The sequence below is a fragment of the Syngnathus typhle genome, linkage group LG18, assembly GCF_033458585.1.
Source record: "Syngnathus typhle isolate RoL2023-S1 ecotype Sweden linkage group LG18, RoL_Styp_1.0, whole genome shotgun sequence".
Classification (NCBI taxonomy): Eukaryota; Metazoa; Chordata; class Actinopteri; order Syngnathiformes; family Syngnathidae; genus Syngnathus; species Syngnathus typhle.
The window spans coordinates 9,119,209-9,137,117 of record NC_083755.1 but is presented as its reverse complement, the minus strand read 5'-3'; the positions used below and the strand labels follow the sequence as shown (position 1 = coordinate 9,137,117).

General features: G+C 46.6%; 3 protein-coding genes across 5 annotated transcripts; 1 reads left to right on the top strand and 2 right to left on the bottom strand.

The window, feature by feature from the left end:
- Nucleotides 1-1,946: 1,946 nt before the first annotated feature.
- LOC133143175 (mucin-1-like) lies at nucleotides 1,947-6,684 on the bottom strand. Its single transcript, XM_061264968.1, has 6 exons — nucleotides 6,656-6,684; nucleotides 5,671-5,724; nucleotides 3,630-4,143; nucleotides 3,305-3,379; nucleotides 2,771-3,215; nucleotides 1,947-2,650 (listed from the first exon to the last, which is right to left on the bottom strand). Exons 1-5 carry the CDS (start codon nucleotides 6,682-6,684, stop codon nucleotides 3,087-3,089), a joined length of 801 nt encoding a protein of 266 aa, XP_061120952.1. The 3' UTR covers nucleotides 1,947-2,650; nucleotides 2,771-3,086.
- bsk146 (brain specific kinase 146) lies at nucleotides 6,610-12,369 on the top strand. 2 transcript variants are annotated; one of them, XM_061304877.1, is made up of 5 exons: nucleotides 6,610-6,819; nucleotides 8,802-9,066; nucleotides 9,172-9,374; nucleotides 9,450-9,641; nucleotides 9,701-12,369. In XM_061304877.1, the coding sequence occupies exons 2-5, from the start codon at nucleotides 8,895-8,897 to the stop codon at nucleotides 10,370-10,372; spliced, it is 1,239 nt and encodes a 412-aa protein (XP_061160861.1). In that variant the 5' UTR covers nucleotides 6,610-6,819; nucleotides 8,802-8,894; the 3' UTR covers nucleotides 10,373-12,369. The 2 variants fall into 2 exon arrangements, with proteins under 2 accessions (XP_061160861.1, XP_061160860.1); XM_061304876.1 differs by having other exon boundaries at nucleotides 9,172-9,641.
- A 135-nt stretch (nucleotides 12,370-12,504) lies between these two features.
- On the bottom strand, nucleotides 12,505-17,792 carry si:dkey-94l16.4 (transcription factor 20). Of its 2 annotated transcripts, none has more exons than XM_061304874.1 (6): nucleotides 17,612-17,792; nucleotides 14,338-16,682; nucleotides 14,035-14,128; nucleotides 13,927-13,976; nucleotides 13,789-13,853; nucleotides 12,505-13,577 (listed from the first exon to the last, which is right to left on the bottom strand). In XM_061304874.1, coding segments are annotated over exons 2-6 (2,550 nt in total). In that variant the 5' UTR covers nucleotides 16,678-16,682; nucleotides 17,612-17,792; the 3' UTR covers nucleotides 12,505-13,576. The 2 variants fall into 2 exon arrangements, with proteins under 2 accessions (XP_061160858.1, XP_061160859.1); XM_061304875.1 differs by lacking the exon at nucleotides 17,612-17,792 and adding an exon at nucleotides 17,014-17,605.
- Nucleotides 17,793-17,909: the final 117 nt, after the last annotated feature.

Below are 17,909 nucleotides of genomic sequence, written 5' to 3'. Positions count from 1 at the left end.
ACATAAGCAGAATTAAATAAATACGTACGTCGTACGATATTAAACATACAGCCTTTTGACTCTAGTTTATGAAGCGGTTCATGTAATGACGGCAAGCTACCGCAAGATGGCAGTGCCCCCATTCACTTGTATGTAACCCAGCGTAAAATGACCATGTCAATTTCTCCTTTTGACCAGACGTCCGCTATAGTTTATGAAGCGGTTTATGTAATGACGCCAAGCTACCGCAAGATGGCAGTGCCCCCATTCACTTGTATGTAACCCAGCGTAAAATGACCATGTCAATTTTTCCTTTTGACCAGACGTCCTCTATGTACAATACACCACCAGAAAAAACCCAGCGGGATTTCCCCGCCAAAGTGGCCGAATGGTTTATAACTTTACTCGGTGTTCGGGAGACCATGGTTCGAGCCCCACACGAAACAGTCTTTCAGCTAAAGTTTGCACAGCATAAGACTCGAATCATATTCTCCCACACAAGGCAAAGGCTTTGCCTACTACACCATTGAGTATTACAGCCATGGTAATTTAGCGTTGGACAAGTTGAAATTCTTTTGTACACTTCCAAAAAAATGTGCTGGGTTTCGCTAGCAAAATGGCATAATGGTTTTTAACTTTACCCGGTGTTCGGGAGACCACGGTTCGAGCCCCACACGAAGCGGACTTTCAGCTAAAGTCTGCACAGTGTGAGACTCGAACTCGGTTCTCCCGAACATAAGGCAAAAGCTTTATCTATTACACCACTGAGTGCTCTGCAAAATAAGCCGGATTTGGTAATTTTATCCATTTCATGAGACCTATGCTATGAATACATAAAAAAAACTTTGAAAATTCAACGCCAAAATGGCAGAATGGTTCACGACTTGGGTCGGTGTCCAGCAGCCTCGGGTTCGAGACTTGCTCTTTGCAGCTTTTCCAAATACGCAGACATGTCAGATTCGAACCAGCCTCTCCTGAACCAAAGGTAAAAGCTTTAACCATTCGGCCTGTAGAGTTATTACAGATATGGGTTGAATGTTAGTATTTGAAGGATACTCTGAACTTTTCCTGAAACCTTCACGATTTGTGATATTAGAAGCAAATCTCCGCAATCGAAAGCACCGGCAATGGTCGAGTGGATAACACCTTGACCTTCGAAGATTGCAATGCTGGTTCGAGACCCGAGCCCTCCAAGGAACTTCCCTTTGCAGTTTCTCGCTCACTTTTCTGTTCAGCAGTTCGAAAGGGTTTTTTTTCTTTTTATTTTTCTTCTTTTGATGACGTCATCACAAAAAGGGTATAAAAGGCGTCAAGAACGCGACGATCACTCTTTCACTCTCCTCTGACGGCGAACGCCACGCTGCTCTGGTCCACCTGCTGCGCCAGCCACACTCCGTTCCAGAACTGACAAGGTGAATGTTCAATATTTGTTAATCTTTTTAAACTAACTGATTTTTTTCTCTCTTTCAGCGTCAAGTTGCACTTTCGGAGTGTTCCCATCTTGCAAGTTTAAAAGGTTTGCAGAAGCTAGCGTTAGCAGTTAGCGTCTTCAACGACCACCAAAACGCATTTCTTGGGCGTGCATTTTGGTGCAACGATGTAACTAAAGCTTTTAACGGTGGGTAAGTACATGTACATTTTGAAAACTCGAGCACGCACCGTGTGGAAAGATGACTAACACAATTTTTGCACAAACATTTAGCAACGTCTGGACGACAGCGTCGTTTGGCCGAAGGTAAGTAGACAAAGCAGCCTTTGCAAATATCCACCAGAGAATTACTGAAACAGGTATTTCGATGCATTCATGTTAATTTTCTACTTTCTATCTGCAGGTGCAAACCCTTAAATCGAGCCAGTCATGGCCGACTGACTTTCTGTGAGTTTTAAAGTCAACTCATGCAATAGACTGCTTCTAATTGTCTTTTCATTTCTGTCCACAGGCCTGCATCTGGAACAGAGGAAGCAGATTGACTGCAAAATGGCAAAAATATTTTAATTAGCAAGGCATCTTGTCAAATTGACTAAAGCAAACATTTGTTCTTTTTCTCTTTTCTGCAGGGTCCAAAATGGCCACCTTACAATCCTCGCATGGCTTCATGGAACACTTGCAGGTCTACTCTTGCTCAATTTGCTTGTTAGGCTGAAAATGTAAAAGCAGAATGGTTGTAACGTTACCGTGTCTTTCAGACCAGCGAGCTGTTGGAGAGACGTCTGGTGCTTCTCTCCATTCATCACTGGTGAAAAACGCACATGTCCAAACGTTTGACACATGTCAAACATTTCAGCATGTTCTTCCTCCTTTTGTCCACCAGGTGGGACCAAAGGACCTAGTTTCTGTATCATCAACAACCTCTTGTCCAGGTAACTATAAACTTGGCATTGTTTAAAAGAACTTACCCGCTTTATTTTTTTTATGCCTCCCTCTTCCTGCAGAGCACTCCCCAGTAAGGATGCAGTTGGAACATTTGCCACCTGCTGGCCAAAGATAAAACACCCCAAAACCATGCAGAGCGGTACCTCAAGGTTGTCTTCATTTTCAGAAGTGACACACAAACAAAATGTTCCAAATGGCAGCTTGACTGGTTTGTGTTGTGTGTAGGTATCCATCCTGGAGAATTTTTACAACATTTCAGGAACTCTGCCTGTGCACCAGCGAACTTCTGCTTCCAGTCTACAGTTAAAAATAAAACCAGTATACTGAGATGGATCTACAAGGTTTTGAACCTGTGAAATCAAATGTGCTGACAGGTGACAACTTATTACAAACTTGGCATTGTTCAAAAGCACTTACCTGCTTCTTTTTATGCCTCCCTCTTCCTGCAGAGAACTTTCCAGTAAGAATGCAGTTGGAAAATCTACCACCTGCTGGCCAAAGGTAAAAGCCCTCTAAACCAAGCACGGGTTATTCTAGACTGCCTCCAATTTCAGATTTGATGCACAAATAAAATGTGCTCAATAGCAGCGATGAGTCTCCTTGTTTGTCTTGTGTGCAGGTGTCCACCCTGGAGAGTATGAACATTTTAGCAGCTCTGCCTGTCCACCAGCAAACATCTGCTTCCAGTCTACAGTTAAAAATAAAAACAGTAAACTTAAATGGAATTATTGTGTCAATATTCCTTTTTCTTTCCAGGCAGAGGTGGCAAATCCAGGTCCAGAAAGGGAAAACCTTGCCACAGTTTATCTTCTGCCTCTATGCGCTCGTACACTTGGATCTGTGTTGCCTGAAGAGCCCTCCGCTGGTAAGGGAAGGAAAATAAATGACATTTTAGCTAACTTGTTTAAAAATATAAATAACCTTTTTTTTTTTTTGTCCAGTGTGGCTCACCATTCGGCCGTAGGGGAAGCTGAGGACAAGAGCAAAGCCACATACCAGCTGCACTTTGATTTTATTTACTCGGCTCTAAGACAACGTAAGAAGTGAGGTACGTTAAATGCTTCTCATTGCACAATTATCTTGATTCCAATATTTTTTTTCTGCTATTTTCTGACAGGAGGCAATGAACAAAATCGCCGTCCTGGGTCCTGCAGCAAGGAACACAATCAACTTTCTTGTCATGCAGTACTGTGCCGTGAACAACTCAACTTGCGCATTGGTATGTCACATTCCAAAACATTTTCTGCACAAAATGTTAACTTAGCTTTTTACTTACAGTTTGCTTTTTGTCACAGGTCCAGGCATGGTGTGCCACTCGTCCCACCGGCGGACTCCTTGTCCCACCGGCGGACTCCTTGTCCCACTGGCGGACTCCTTGTCCCACCGGCGGACTCCTTGTCCCACCGGCGGACCACTCGTCCCACCGGCGGACCACTCGTCCCACCGGCGGACCACTCGTCCCACCGGCGGACCACTCGTCCCACCGGCGGACCACTCGTCCCACCGGCCGACCACTCGTCCCACCGGCCGACCACTCGTCCCACCGGCCGACCACTCGTCCCACCGGCCGACCACTCGTCCCACCGGCCGACCACTCGTCCCACCGGCCGACCACTCGTCCCACCGGCCGACCACTCGTCCCACCGGCCGACCACTCGTCCCACCGGCCGACCACTCGTCCCACCGGCCGACCACTCGTCCCACCGGCCGACCACTCGTCCCACCGGCCGACCACTCGTCCCACCGGCCGACCACTCGTCCCACCGGCTACTTTGTTGTGATTGTTTACTCTGCAAAAGAAATAAAACTTTATTACAAATAATGCAAACTTTCAACTCTTCATTTTAAAACATTTCAACATAAACTTTAAAACATTTTATTTCTTCCAATAAAATTTTTGAAATTTTTTCCCCCCCTAAAAAAATCCCGATTTTTTTTTTTTCGGGTTTTTTTCTAGTAAATTTTTTTGTGAAAAGGGGCGGGACCTGACGAAAATACTGCTTCATGATTGGCTAAAAGCTCCAAAACTGGGTGGAGTCAGGAAAATGGAAGGCTGTGATTGGTCCAAAAGTGGGCGTGGATATGCAAATGAGGTGTCATGCGATTGGTTGGATTAAAGGTGGGCGTGGCTTTCTAAAAATGATGCGATCTGATTGGTCAGATGTGCAAAACGCTGCATTCCGATTGGCTGTCAGAAAGTGGGCGTGGTTATGCAAATTCGGGGCGAGCCGTGATTGGCCAGGCTGAATTTGGGCGGAGTTAGGAGGCGGGCAAAGTGGCACTTTTGGAGGGCTCTTTTCAGCTTGGAGTTGAGTGTTTGCCTACAGCCACTGAACAGAGTCAAGTCTTTGACTGCTTCTCTCGGTCTCCACATGACTCAAAGTGACTGCAATTGTACAATTGCATCACTTTGACTCATGTGGAGACAGAGAGAAGCAGCAAAGACTTGTGTCTGTTGCAGTGACACTCACCTCAAGGCTGAAAACATGTGACAACACTTCAAACAGTACTTTGCCAATGCAGTCACCACCAAGCACGAAAGACTTCAAATGAGCAAATTTGCTCAAAAATCACAAAGACTTGCATTCCACTTGACCAATTTATTGAATAGAAAAGCAGTTTGAAAAGGCCCTGCCTGCATGGAAACAGATTACGTGGTTGATGAGCTCAAGTATGATGGCACTAGGGGGAAGGAAGGTGAGCACATGCAAACAGTGCAAACATCTCTCACTGGGACAAAACCGAAGTGCCAGCTACTCCACAGTACCACCACCACCACATACCTTTGGACAAGTTTTTCCATGACACTGACGCATACCAAGTTAGTTAAATATATATTTCTGACTAACTTGGTTTGCATCAATGTCATCAGAAAACACATCCAGAAGAGTGTGATGATGATATTGTGCAGTACCTGGCACTTAGGTTTTGTGAGAGATGTCAGCTGCTTGCATGTGCTCACCTTCTCCCTGGTGTGTCATGACAATATGACATCGCACATAACATTACCAACTAATACACAATTCCTTTCTTTTCTTTTCTTTAGATTTATACATTTTTTAAAATTCAAGTCATATTATTTGAACAAAGTGGTACACTTCCACTTTTCACGTGTGCCAACTATGATCAAAACTATATTTTTTAAGTTAACATGCAAGTAAATTTTTCTAAACGATACTTCTTACATTGACATGTAACTTTAACGACTGTAGAGCAATTATTTTGTTTCTTTTTACTGCGGCCCAAATAATCAACGGGACAAGGTCCACCTTGCTAGTCACCAGAGGCATAATGCTACATAGAAAATGGGGAATTACCTTTGGAGATATGCAGATAGATGGACGACCAGCAGCCGACGTGGAGCCTCCAGTCTTCAAGTTTGGACGTGGCAAAACATAGAAAAACAAAAGTCGAACGCTTTCGTTGATAATCCATTGATTGACAGCCGAGTGAGTGCTGCTTGTGGGCGTGCTAGCTAACGCTCCACCTCTTGTTTCACGAGAGCTAGCGAGTTCCACTGACGTAACAACTAACAATGATTCTCCTTTCATGTCATTGTTTACATGTACGCATTTACATACATACAGCAAATACTAGAGCTTGGAAAAAGTTGACATGAATCACTCGAAAGCCCAAAAGGTAGCAGCCTGAAGGGCTAGCTGCTCACTGAAGCGGAAGTGTACGGTAGCGGAGAAAGTTCAAATCAAGTCACCAAAAAGCGCGTCTTTGACAACCTGCACAAAAGACACGCCCACATCATGTATGCATGCATACAACACGAGTTGTGCTCGTGAAGTCAACACGCTCAATTACAACTGCCGTTCGCAGTGTAGCAAATAAATGGAAGAAAAGGATACATGAATACGATTTGATGAATGGAATTTGGATCTGTCAGCGCTTCTGACCTGCATTTGTGGCCAAAGATAACGATTGCATTTACACGTCGGGTCAAACGACTGAAACATTGTGCTGCGGAATGATCGATAGCTTCACTCACGAGCTCTGACAATAATAGAAAAAGATTTATAGCATGGTGGCAGCGTTATTCTGTACGGAGACAGCGAGCAGCCGCGGCTGCCCGGCGGAGCCTCGCTGGCATTCGCTAGCGCTCAGACAAAGGGGCGGGGCTTCTTCTGGCCTTTCTCCAATCAGGTGGCTGGCCTCTCCTCCTAAAGCCTGCCTCCATCCCACCCGCCTGCCTCCATCCCACCATTCTCCTCCCCTCCCCCCCCCTCCCCTCTTGGAGGACAGAGCGATGCGGAGACAATAGGACACCACAGCAAGGCTGCCGTGGATGCTCACGGTCCCAACTGCTCGGTGGACGTCGCCATCCACTCGGACTTGCCCTTTTCCCCGCCTGACTTGGTTCTAGTATGCGCCTTCACGCCCGTCCCGTTTGCTTTGCAGCCGCTTGGACGCACATCCAGGGCGGACTCCGCAGCCCTGTTATGAGCATCTCTTCAATGGTGAGTGAGCATTTTTACGATGGCCGCTATCCTCAATAACGTTGCATCGGCCTGTTAAGGTGACAAATTCTACAATGGCCGTATTTGGCTGCGTTTCTTTGAATGCCACTGTCAAAGGCATCGCCGAGCAGACGTGAATGTACAAAGATATTTTCTTCTTTTGTCGTCATTGATATCCATCCATCCATCCATCCATCCATCCATCCATCCCCCTGAATGTGGGGGTAGCCAGGTGCCTGCAGCATTCATTGTGTGTGTGTGTGTGTGTGTGTTTGTCTGTCTGTGTCATTCAGCTGCGATTCCTCTGAGTCAGTGCAGTCTGAGGACACACTGCAGGTGGGGAGGTGAATGAATGAATGAATGGTGGGAAGAAGCAAAATGGAATCTAATACAAATTACAAAACAAAAGTCTTCTGTTATGGGATAGCATTTCTCTTACATTAAAATCAAAATCTTAAGCAAGTTTAAAAGCCTCAGAATTGCACGCAGCCTCTCAGTTCTTTTCAACACAAGCGGTGGAGCAACACATGTGGATAGATCCAACAATATTCACACGTATATATTTATTTTGAGAACTATTTTGAGAAGCCTGGGGATGTCCCCAAGCATGCACAAATGAATTGAAATGAGAACATTTGAGCCATGTGCATGCTTTATGGGTGCCATTGATCTAGGGTTGGTCACGTGCACACCTGTGTGTGTGTGTGTGTGTGTGTGTGAGAGACACATCAGACTGATCAAAGTGCGACACTTGGTGGATATTAAAAAGCGGATCGACTCCAGCATGATGAGTCATTGCTCACATCGAGGGACCCAAACACAAAAGGCAAGACGATGCGTACGTACATATGGACAGATGTTGCTTGTCCCCGTCTTGGCATTCAAAGGATTGATGATTACACTTTGAATTCAAAAAGATTCCACAGCAAAACACGAGAATTATGAGGATATAAAACAAACAGCTGGTTTCAGTGGCCACATTCATTGCTTAAAGGTCAGCGTAATGGAAAAAGGCTTTAGGAGACTAAAGATGGCGTTGCTTTAAATGTTCGAGGATTGGATGTGGCTGGCTGGCTGGCTGGCTGGCTGGCTGAGGGACCTGGCTCCATGAATATATGCTTATTTGATCAGCTCTAGTTGCATAAGAGCTCGAGGTCCAGAGGTTGGAGCAAGCTGAGGCCGGCCACACGCCTTTGTCTGTTATTCCGTCTACGACATTCGCATAGAAATAGATGTGTGTGTGTGTGTGTGTGTAGGCTGACAGCTGGAAAAATACAATAGAAATCTCAAATGTTGTCTTTACACAAACAATTGACTGCCATTGTAATGACATTGTTTCTTATATGAGCGGCCATTCGTTTCACGTTATTTAAAAACTACTGTGAGTGTTCTAAAATCAAGTAAATCGTCAATGGGATTCGTTCTCGCGATGAACTGGAAATGCCAATCACTTACTCATTCGTTCACTCACAGATCCATTCAGTTGTCGAACGGGAAATGCAGTTCGTGAACGGGAAGTGACGTGGTCAATTTTCTTCTTCGTTTTGTTTTACGGCGAGGTGGCACCAGCTTCAATGCGGGTTACCGACACCTACTGGTTGAAGTCATGTGAAGTGAAAAAAGAACGAATCACTCGTGGAAGTGATTCGTTCACTCTCGTTCACTGAAAGGAAATACGTTTATTTGAACGAATCGTTCACTCACGAGCCAACACCGCCGTCAATGTGCCTAAGCGCTCGGCCTCGTCCATCCATCGGCGCTTGGAAATCACTTCGTTTGGAATTACTTTTATTATTATTATTATATTATTATTATTATAGCAGCAATGCTGTCACTTAGTAAAACAAAAACAACAACGACTATGGCTTTTTTTGTAGACCATAAGGCTTTATTATTTGATTTCTGTCATCTTCCATGAATCTCTCTCACATTGGCCGGCCAATATGGCCGTCTTGACTTCTTTCCTGCTTCTGTTTCTCCAGTAACGTCAACTTTGTAGCTGCTGCCGCTCTTGTCTTGTCCCGCCGCCCCGGCATCCGTTCCTCGCTCCGTCAGCATCGCCCTCAGCCACAGTCATGAGTTCTTCTCCGTTGACATCACGAGCCAATATGGACATCCTGGATGAGCTGCAGCTGATCGCAGCCCAGAACCTCGAAAAGTTGGAAGTCAATAAGTACTACGAAATCATCCGAGAGTTGGGCAAGGGCACCTATGGCAAGGTGGACCTGGTCATCCACAAGATCAGAGGTGAGGATTCACCATGAATGACATTCCAAACAGTAATAATAGAACATTATGATCCTCATCAAACTATTGCCTCTAATATCAAATGATGGTGTTCTGGCCTCCAAGGAACCAAAATGGCCCTGAAGTTCTTGAAGAAGAAGACGACCAAGCTGAAGTCGTTCCTGCGGGAGTACAGCATCTCGCTCTACTTGTCTCCTTGCCCTTTCATCATCAACATGTTTGGCATCGCCTTTGAGACGGACGAGTACTACGTGTTTGCGCAGGAGTATGCGCTGGCAGGGGACCTCTTTGACATCATTCCTCCGCAGGTACCACATGAAATGAGAAGCCACGGATGCTTGTCCTTTGACCTCACTGATTCTGCCCTTTTCCCACTCCTCGAGGTTGGTCTCCCCGAAGCAGCGGCAAAGCGCTGCGTGCACCAGGTAGCCATCGCTTTGGACTACATGCACTGTAAGAAGCTGGTCCACAGGGACATCAAACCTGAAAACATTCTCATCTTTGACCGGGAGTGCCGCAAAGTCAAGCTGTCGGACTTTGGCATGACCCGTCGCGCCGGATCGCCGGTGAAACGAGTGAGTCGTCGGGATGCTTCGGGTTGTTTGCGTTGAATGATGGGGTCTTGTGTCTTTAGGTCAGCGGCACCATCCCCTACACGGCCCCGGAGTTGTGCGACGTCTCCCGCCACGAGGGCTTCTGCGTGGACTACAGCACTGACGTGTGGGCTTTCGGCGTGCTTCTCTTCTGCATGCTGACGGGAAACTTCCCATGGGAGAAGGCCCTGCCCTCGGACTCCTTCTACCAAGAGTTCATCCGCTGGCAGAGGAGGAGGAGCACCACGGTGCCTTCCCAGTGGAGACGCTTCACCGAGCAGGCCCTACGCATGTTTCGCCGCTTGCTCTCGGTGGAGCAGGAGCGACGCTGCTCTGTCAAAGAGGTCTTTGGATACTTCAGCCACTCGTGGATGCTGGACGGCGAGAACAACAACAACAACGGTGGCGGCGGGGAAAGGCTCGGCGGCGGCAACGGCGCTAACCATAACATGTCTTCGTCTTCATCCGGGGAGGAAGACGAGGAACTCCTTGTGGAGCGGATGAAGCAGCAGACTCTGTCCCAATCGTCGCCCCCCGTGCCCGGCGCGGCCAAGGGCGCAGCCACAATGGAACTGGGCGGGGGCCACCATTTTGTTTCCGTGTCCACCAACAGCTCGGTGTCATCCACCAATAGCTACGAGCGTATGCCGCGGGAGAACGGCTCGCCGGGAGGCCGAATGCTGGTGGCCACGCCCATCGAGATTTGCGTCTGAGCTCAACATTTTCCACGTTAAGGTCGTCTCACCAGTGTGCTCTTCTTCTACCAACCGCTCATCAACCGGTCGATGCGCACGCGCCGAGAACGAGACGCCCTTGTTGTCGTGCCGGTGGTGGAGGTACACGCATGGCGACAACAGAAGACCAAAAGGTCGTTCCTAAAGCAATAGCTCCAAAAAAAAAAGCCAAAAAAAAGGGTTAGGATTGAACATGACTTCTGGTGGACTCCAGAAGCAAGACAAACAAAGGGATGACGTTTCATCAACTGGCTGTTTTTTGTAACACATTCAGGAGGTGATTTTTCAGTCAGAAAGTTCGGTGCTCGAACTCAACTGGCTGTTGTTTGATTTCACGTATCGACTTCACGCTATTTTCTACTCACTCTTGCGTTCCCCAAAATAGACATGTTGATTTTCAACTCGGCCCCCACAAAACACATTTCAAGTTAATAATGCATGATGAGCAGCTCAGCAACTTTACAAAGAGATAAAAAAAAAAAAAAAAAACACCCATATTTGTCGTGGAATCTTTTGACGTAGCACAATTCTCGCATTACATCCTGTTGTAAGATCTCTTGATGTTTTAGGGCTAAAATGAAAAACAAAAAACAAAATGACTTTCTATTCAGTGTGTTTTAGTGTGTTTGTATTTAGGTCTCGTATTCACATCGCCACTTTCAGGCACTGGAAGAAGAAAAAAAAAAAAACTAAAGCATGACTAGCAAGCACTCAAAAAGGATTCTTCTTAGGAGCTTCTAAATGGTCACGTGGTTGACATCAAACAGTGGCATGGAAGTTGCTTTTAAACTGCCCTGCAAAAAAAGGTCCAACCGTTTGAAAGAAGACAACAACAAAAAATGGATCCGACATTTCCCCGTCAATCTGCATGCTAACAAGGTTGTGTATTTGACCGCCCGCTTGGATTTTGGTCATCATCCCAGCTGCTCCCCAATCAACCAGCGAGTATGCAAAAAAAGTCCATTTTGTGACAATCTCTGACCTCATGGGACTGGGAACAAAAGAACAAAAGACTCTGTTCGCCCATCATGCAGCTGCTCCCTTGTTTACTGCAGCAGCGACATTAAGAAAAGCATGACCTCGTCATTTTCAACCAGCACCGTTCGCTAACTGTAGCAAGCAGTCGGACAGTGACGTCAAATCAATATTGACAATGTTATCCTGGTCATCACCAAAACCGGAGCAAGAGCAAGGTCATGACCAAGGTCATGCCATACGTGGAAGGGGTTACCTTTTCCTTCCATCTCATACTGATTTCATTGGCTGCAAACATTTTGGATTGGATCAACGTTAAACATCTCGTCCAAAAAGATTGTTTGAATAATTGCAGAGATTGTTCACATTCATTTAGGGAGGAAATGAATAAGGATGCTTTTCTGATACTTTTTTTTTCTTTCTTTATAATTAATACCTACGCAGATCAAAAAGCTTAAGAACTATCAAATATTAGTTACACAGGTTGAAGCGAGCAGAAGTATTAGATTTGGTGGCATTAAGGTTTTTCCGGAGAGTATGAATAAATAAACATCTCTGAGCAATTCAGGTCAATTGGCTCACCGGTTGGGAAGAACAGGTGGAAACAATCCTGACGGGACTAAAAAATGGAATCCATTAGTATTGGCAGAAAGATAAACAATCATCATTTTAGTGCTTATGTGTGGCATGATTACATGCAATCCCCCCCCCCATTTAGGATTAGTGGTGGGAGGAGAAATGATTAACAGCAAAGTGGAAGTAAAAGATCCAAAGCGTTTGCTGCCTCCTATTTTCTTCATCTTTTCATTCTTATCACGTGTAGTAGTTGAGCTTCGATGTTTGTGTCCAGTGGGATATTTGCCAGCCTTCTCGTTTTGGTGACTTTTTGTGAGTAGATTGCCACAACCCCTCCAACTTGTTTCTGTCCCTCCCTGCAATACAACTGTCTTCCTGTTGAATCCGATTTTAGTCAATAAAATGGAGACTTCTTGTTGAACTCATCTTTGGACTCTTTTTGCCTTTTCATATGAATGATGCAATTCATTTGCCTGTTACTTTAGCCCCAAAGTACAAATTTGACATAAGGTCAATACAACAACAACAACTCAACTGTTGACTGCACCCAAACACACATGTTGATTGTGCAACAAAATATTTATTTTGGACACTCACGTGGTCTCCAATGCTACAAGAGGAGAGCAGGGAGGTAAAAAACAAACCAACAAACAAACAAATACAATTGCACGACTTAAAAGTCCATCGTTAAACCCAAACGAGCGATACAAGATGATGGAATGTCTGGACAGGAACTAGAAGGCCTTTGTCATTCCTGTCCATTAACCCCACAATAATAAATCAATTCAGCCCTGAGATAAACACACACTTAAACAAAATGAATAAAATCCTCGCAGTCGCGTGACCTTCGGCAAACAATGTCATGGCACGAATGAAAGAGGTCTCTCTCCATGGCAAATTGTGTTCTTCAGTGACTTCTTTAAACACAGCACAATAGTGCTGGCCCAAGCAGATCCCATTTGGCCCTGCACTGCAAACAGCACGTGTGTGTGTGTCTGTGTGTGTGTGTGTGCGTGTCCCGTACGTCAGATAAGGCTTATGAGGTACGTCAGTCTTGAAATGGAGTCAATGTAAAGTCACTTGTTGTCACTGGATGTGGGAATGAGCTTTTGACTTTTGTCCTTCACCCCCCCTCCACCTCCCTCAATGGGATTCACAATCCTTACTGATCCAAGAAGCCAAAGTGCTTTGCAAAAGGTCAAGTAATACTGCAGCCACCGACCGACCGAGCGAGCGAGCGAGCGAGCGGCCGCAAAGTGCTTCCTGCCAACACATACGCCAGGATACATTCAAACACAACTTTTCTACAACGTGGCTCTGCTCACCATTCCCTCTGCTGCAGCTACTTTTGTTATCAATAACTTAAAAAGTCTCTTTGACCAAAGGAGCAAAATCGACATGCTTCACGAATAAATAGAACTAAATATAATCAACTATGTACAATTTTTGTTTAAATTACAGATAGTGATTGTTGTTTTGGGGGGCGGGGGGGGGGGGGGGGGGGGAACAAAACAAATCTTTTTGACAAAGTGGTGAGTGAGTGAGTCCAAGCAAAAAGGAGGAGTTAAGGTTTACGGGTGCTAGCCGTCCACTTCACATAGTCCAGAGGGCAATTTGCCAGGTGAATGGATATCTGCATCAAAGAGAAACAATGACAAAAAAAAAAAAAGAAAAGGTGCATCATCAAACCAGAATGATCACGTTTTATACAAAAGTCAGCAAAACCTCAATTATCGGCCATCTATGAAAGGAACTTTTTTCAGTTGCACCCTTTTTTGGTGACATAAGGCATTTGGTATCCAAATTTGAAGAGGTTACGGAGAACACATGGGGAAATGTTTTACCAAGAGGCTCGCTTTCTCCTGGGATCGCTGTGCATCCCCCCCGCTGGGGCTTTGAGTGTCTTGTTCTAGGGGAGGATAGAATGAGCAATGTTCAATCCATTGCATCTTCCAAGCAGACAGCAAGCATTTGCCACCCACCTTGTGCTTTTTACACTTCATGGAAAAGTTTTCTTCGACGAGGACGCAGTCTGCGAGGACAAGAGGAGAAGGTGAGTCGGCCTAAAGCAAGCGCGCCTGTGACCTTACCTGCCTCCAGGGCACATCTGTAGTGGTATTTGTTAGGACAACCTTTGAAGAAACAGCCGAGCGTTGCACCTGGGCCGGAGCAGGCCGAGCACGTCTGCAGGTACAAAGAAAAAGGCTTATTGGGGCAATCTGGATCCATTTTGGTGCCTGCTTCATTTTGGGCTGTGTTCACATCGAACTACGGCAGAAAAGGAGACCTAACATTTGACACTTGTTTCCTATGAAACAAAATCATGCATTCGACCAAAGTCAATGCAAAAGGATTCCCAAGTGATCCTTTTAGACAGGAATCTTTGGCTTTACCGTCTGCCGGGCCACTTTGACAGTTTCCTCCAGGCCGTAGACTCTGCCCTTCACCAAGAAGACGCCGGCCGACCAGATGGCGCAGTCTTCGTGAAGCCAGTACTCACGGGGCTCCATGGGCAGCACAGGGGCGCTGTACCAGTCCTCCACGTCTGCTGGCCACATTTGCGAACGAGCGCGTTTCGCCGCCGCCGCCGCCGGGCCGTCGTCGGTCGGCGGGAGGCCCTTCCGCCACCACTGGTTGGCGGCCCGTTTCTTCCCCCTGCCCCCGACGCTACAGGAGGAAGAATCGGAATCGCTGTCGTCATTCTTGCGCTCCTTGAGATCGGACCCAAGCGTCGACGTCTTGGCTCTGGATACCCGCTGTCCTTCAGGGTAGTAGGGACCATGGAGATCCCCCAAGTCCATGGCATTGGCAGAGAGAGCACACAGGCAACAGATGAGGGCGCCCCGCCGCTGACCCTGAGTGGACGCCCGACCCAGCCGGAGACAGGAAGTGTTGGGTACCGTTCCAGAAAGAAAGCTGCTGTGGTGATCCTCCTGCTGCTCTCTTGGGCCCTTTTTGGCCTGCGTTGCCACTTCTTCCGGGTAGTTGACGACGGTGCATTGTGACGTGGACGCCTGCTGGCCGTGCAGCCGGACGAAGGGGGAGAAATGATGGTACCTGGGCTCCTTTTTTTCTTCTTTGTAGTGGACATATCTCAACTTGATTTCAGGCTCCTTGGGAGCGAAGATGGAAAAATATGGTGCGGGTGGACGCTTCTTCCGGCGCTTCTTGGGAGTGCGCGCCACCTTTTTCTTTGCAGCTGAGGATCTGGGCGGATCTTTTGGTGAACACGGGCTTTTCTTTGGAGCTGCTGGTGGGGAGCATCTTGCTTGCTTTTTTTCCAATGAGGGGGGATCAGAGTGCACGAGATCTGGCTCTTTTTGGGAGTTTCTCGACACAGGGCTTGAACACTCGGACCTCACCTGTGGCAAATGGCCAGGGTTAGGGACCTCCTCTGCCATGGCTTTTGTAAACTTACTGTTGGACTTTTTAGAAGGAACAACACAATCGGAGGTAGTAGTTTTGCATTGATGCATTGGAATGCCATTGGCTTCAGCTTTTTTCCGCGGGGTTACTACTTTGTGTTTTGCTTTCGCTTTGCTCCTGCTTTTCCCGTTAGACAGGGTGCCAGTCTTCTTTGGATTCATCGCATACGAATCCCCGGTTTTGGAAGCATCGGCGTTAGTGTCAACGCGCCCCGACACTTTATAACTACTTGAATTGATGGTCATAACTAGCGATTGTAAGCGAACCCCTCTGTTTGAACGCAAAGGCAGTTTCCTTTCCTGGGGCGCGCTGACATTGCCGTTCACGCGTTCATGGGCGGTGAGAGCGTTGGCTTTGTCCTCGGAAATTCCTGACGGACAAACATCCTCCGTCAAAGGCTCGGGCTGCGGCCTCCTTGGGTGCCCGTTTTCATCACTCGAATCCAAACGGGCCCCTTCTGCGATGGAGCCAGCCTCATCTGCTGGAAAAGAGTTGTCCCTGCTTGGCGGGGCGGAGGCCTGGGGCAGCATTAACACTTCCTCCAAATCACACGGTGAGGTAGCAGAGGGACACACGGGCTCTTCAAGGGGGCTTTGACACTCCCCGGTCAGAAAGCCCAGCTCTATTGCGGCCTCTTTGTTCTGGACCGCTTCCTCCTTTTTTGATACCTGTAGCAGCGTCTCGGAAATTCCCGTCCTTAGGACGGTCATGTCGGTTTCTAGTGACACCACACCTACACTTGACCAGCTGTCATCTCGCCCGCTAGTTTCTGCACTCTCGGGAATGCCGCGTTCCTCTCCGCTAGTCGTGCTGGAACCTGCAGTCCCATTCCGTTCACAAATCTCCCGAGGTAGACAAAGTCGATCAACCTCTGGAGTCTTTGTGACAAGGTCCACTGGTGTGTCACAGTGTTCCAAGTAATGCTGGTTCAGTGTATAGGTGCTCTCCCTAAGTCCTTTCTCCGCCTCACAAGAAGGGAGAAGGGAGAACTTGCAGATAGGCGGCAAACCAGTTCGAGGCTGAGATGCTGAGTTAATGGGAGACGTGCTCACGTAGGATAGGGTCACTGTGGTGTGGGACAAGGCATTGTCTGGTTGAATTGGATCCGCTGACTGCTGAGAGGATGCGGTGGTCTGTGTTGAGGCTAATGCGGAGTTTGGGAGCCAGTCAGCGCTGTGGACATGGCAGGCATGGCAGGGCTTGACATTCAGGCTGCCGTTCCTGGTCAGGTCAAGCACGTTGGGAATGCTTGAGGTGGAAAGGTCCTCAGGTTGTAGATCATCAAAGCTCCATGGTGGTTGTTCCATAGCAACTGCAAAACACACAAATCTTTTGCAATACAATTTCACGACCAACGTATTTGATTGAAATTCTTCCAAACAAGTCCGGTCACTTTTTTTTTTTCCGATAAACTTTGCTATAACCTTCACTCTACTCTTATTAATACGTCACCAAAAGACTATTTGAAAATGTTAAATTGACAGTTAACTGACACGTGAGAATCGCTTCAGATTTGTTTTTCAAAGTGAAAAAACACGATATACGTTTGACATTTTCTTGCCAATCGTCATTGAATGTTTATTATAGGGAACGACTCAAGTTGAAATGGTAATTTGCTTCGAAGCGACTGACAGACAACTTACCAACAACGTTGACAGGTCGGTCAGGTAGTCCAACTCGATAGCTACTGCTTAGCCGCCGCTAACGTTAGCTGGCTAGGCCCTGCTACTAACCGTCACTTTTTAATTTCTTTGGAATAAAAACAGAATATCACAAAGTACAAAGCATCATTTTGCCAATGAGAACGATTCACAGTGACCAATAATAATTTCGGCTAATTGTGGTTAGGACAGAGCTTCATCCTTTTTCTAAAATGCCTACTTTTATTACGAAACCGTTTAACGTTAAGTCACTGTGTTGGGTAACTTCATTATGACGAGGAAAGGCAAAATATTGGAAACGTTGGCCTCGTTCGACTTTAAGTTCTGGCTAAATACGTACCGAATTGAAAAGTGCCTATAAATGCCTATGAACTTGGGCTGTTTTACTTCTATGAGCTATACAAAGCCCACGGCACACGTTACTGATGAGATTACGTGTTATTGTTCATAGAGTTCAGCAACGTGTTTCAGAGCATTGCACGGATCTGGATGGCTGGGCAAGGCCCGACTGACTGACTGACTGGGCGAAACAAAGACGGAGGGAGCGGAACGCTCAAGTGACAAAGCTGCTCAAACTTACCCCTATGGTGACGTTTTAAACGTCCAACTGCAAAACACGTCCACCCCGCATCTCCGTCAACACTCCCATCTATTTGGACCAAAGTGTCCCAAATGAAAAAGAATTAGGACCTTTCCCGGAACGCTGACGAGCGCAACGTCAAGTTGGCTCATACATCTTCAAGATCCTCAGGCGCCCTCCACAATAAAATAGGCAGTTCGAAAATAAGTCATACAAGTTTCCACCCTATAAGAAACAAAAAAAAAAATACAAGTGTTGAGCCTATTTCATTCGGTGCCTTTCTAAAAACGGTACAACT

What these genes read in the sequence shown, in the direction of transcription:
- LOC133143175 (XM_061264968.1), bottom strand. Translation starts at nt 6,684, where the DNA reads ATGGCGACGTCCACCGAGCAGTTGGGACC. An exon ending in CTATCTGCATATCTCCAAAG is followed by an intron (nt 4,144 to 5,670) that starts GTAATTCCCCAT and finishes TTTCTTTTGCAG; the next exon opens with AGTAAACAATCACAACAAAG. An exon ending in CCTGTGACAAAAAGCAAACT is followed by an intron (nt 3,380 to 3,629) that starts GTAAGTAAAAAG and finishes ACGTTGTCTTAG; the next exon opens with AGCCGAGTAAATAAAATCAA.
- bsk146 (XM_061304876.1), top strand. Translation starts at nt 8,895, where the DNA reads ATGAGTTCTTCTCCGTTGACATCACGAGCCAATATGGACATCCTGGAT. An exon ending in GGTCATCCACAAGATCAGAG is followed by an intron (nt 9,067 to 9,171) that starts GTGAGGATTCAC and finishes CTGGCCTCCAAG; the next exon opens with GAACCAAAATGGCCCTGAAG. An exon ending in CCGGATCGCCGGTGAAACGA is followed by an intron (nt 9,642 to 9,700) that starts GTGAGTCGTCGG and finishes TTGTGTCTTTAG; the next exon opens with GTCAGCGGCACCATCCCCTA.
- si:dkey-94l16.4 (XM_061304874.1), bottom strand. Translation starts at nt 16,677, where the DNA reads ATGGAACAACCACCATGGAGCTTTGATGATCTACAACCTGAGGACCTT. An exon ending in TCAAAGTGGCCCGGCAGACG is followed by an intron (nt 14,129 to 14,337) that starts GTAAAGCCAAAG and finishes TTGTACCTGCAG; the next exon opens with ACGTGCTCGGCCTGCTCCGG. An exon ending in CAGATGTGCCCTGGAGGCAG is followed by an intron (nt 13,977 to 14,034) that starts GTAAGGTCACAG and finishes TTGTCCTCGCAG; the next exon opens with ACTGCGTCCTCGTCGAAGAA.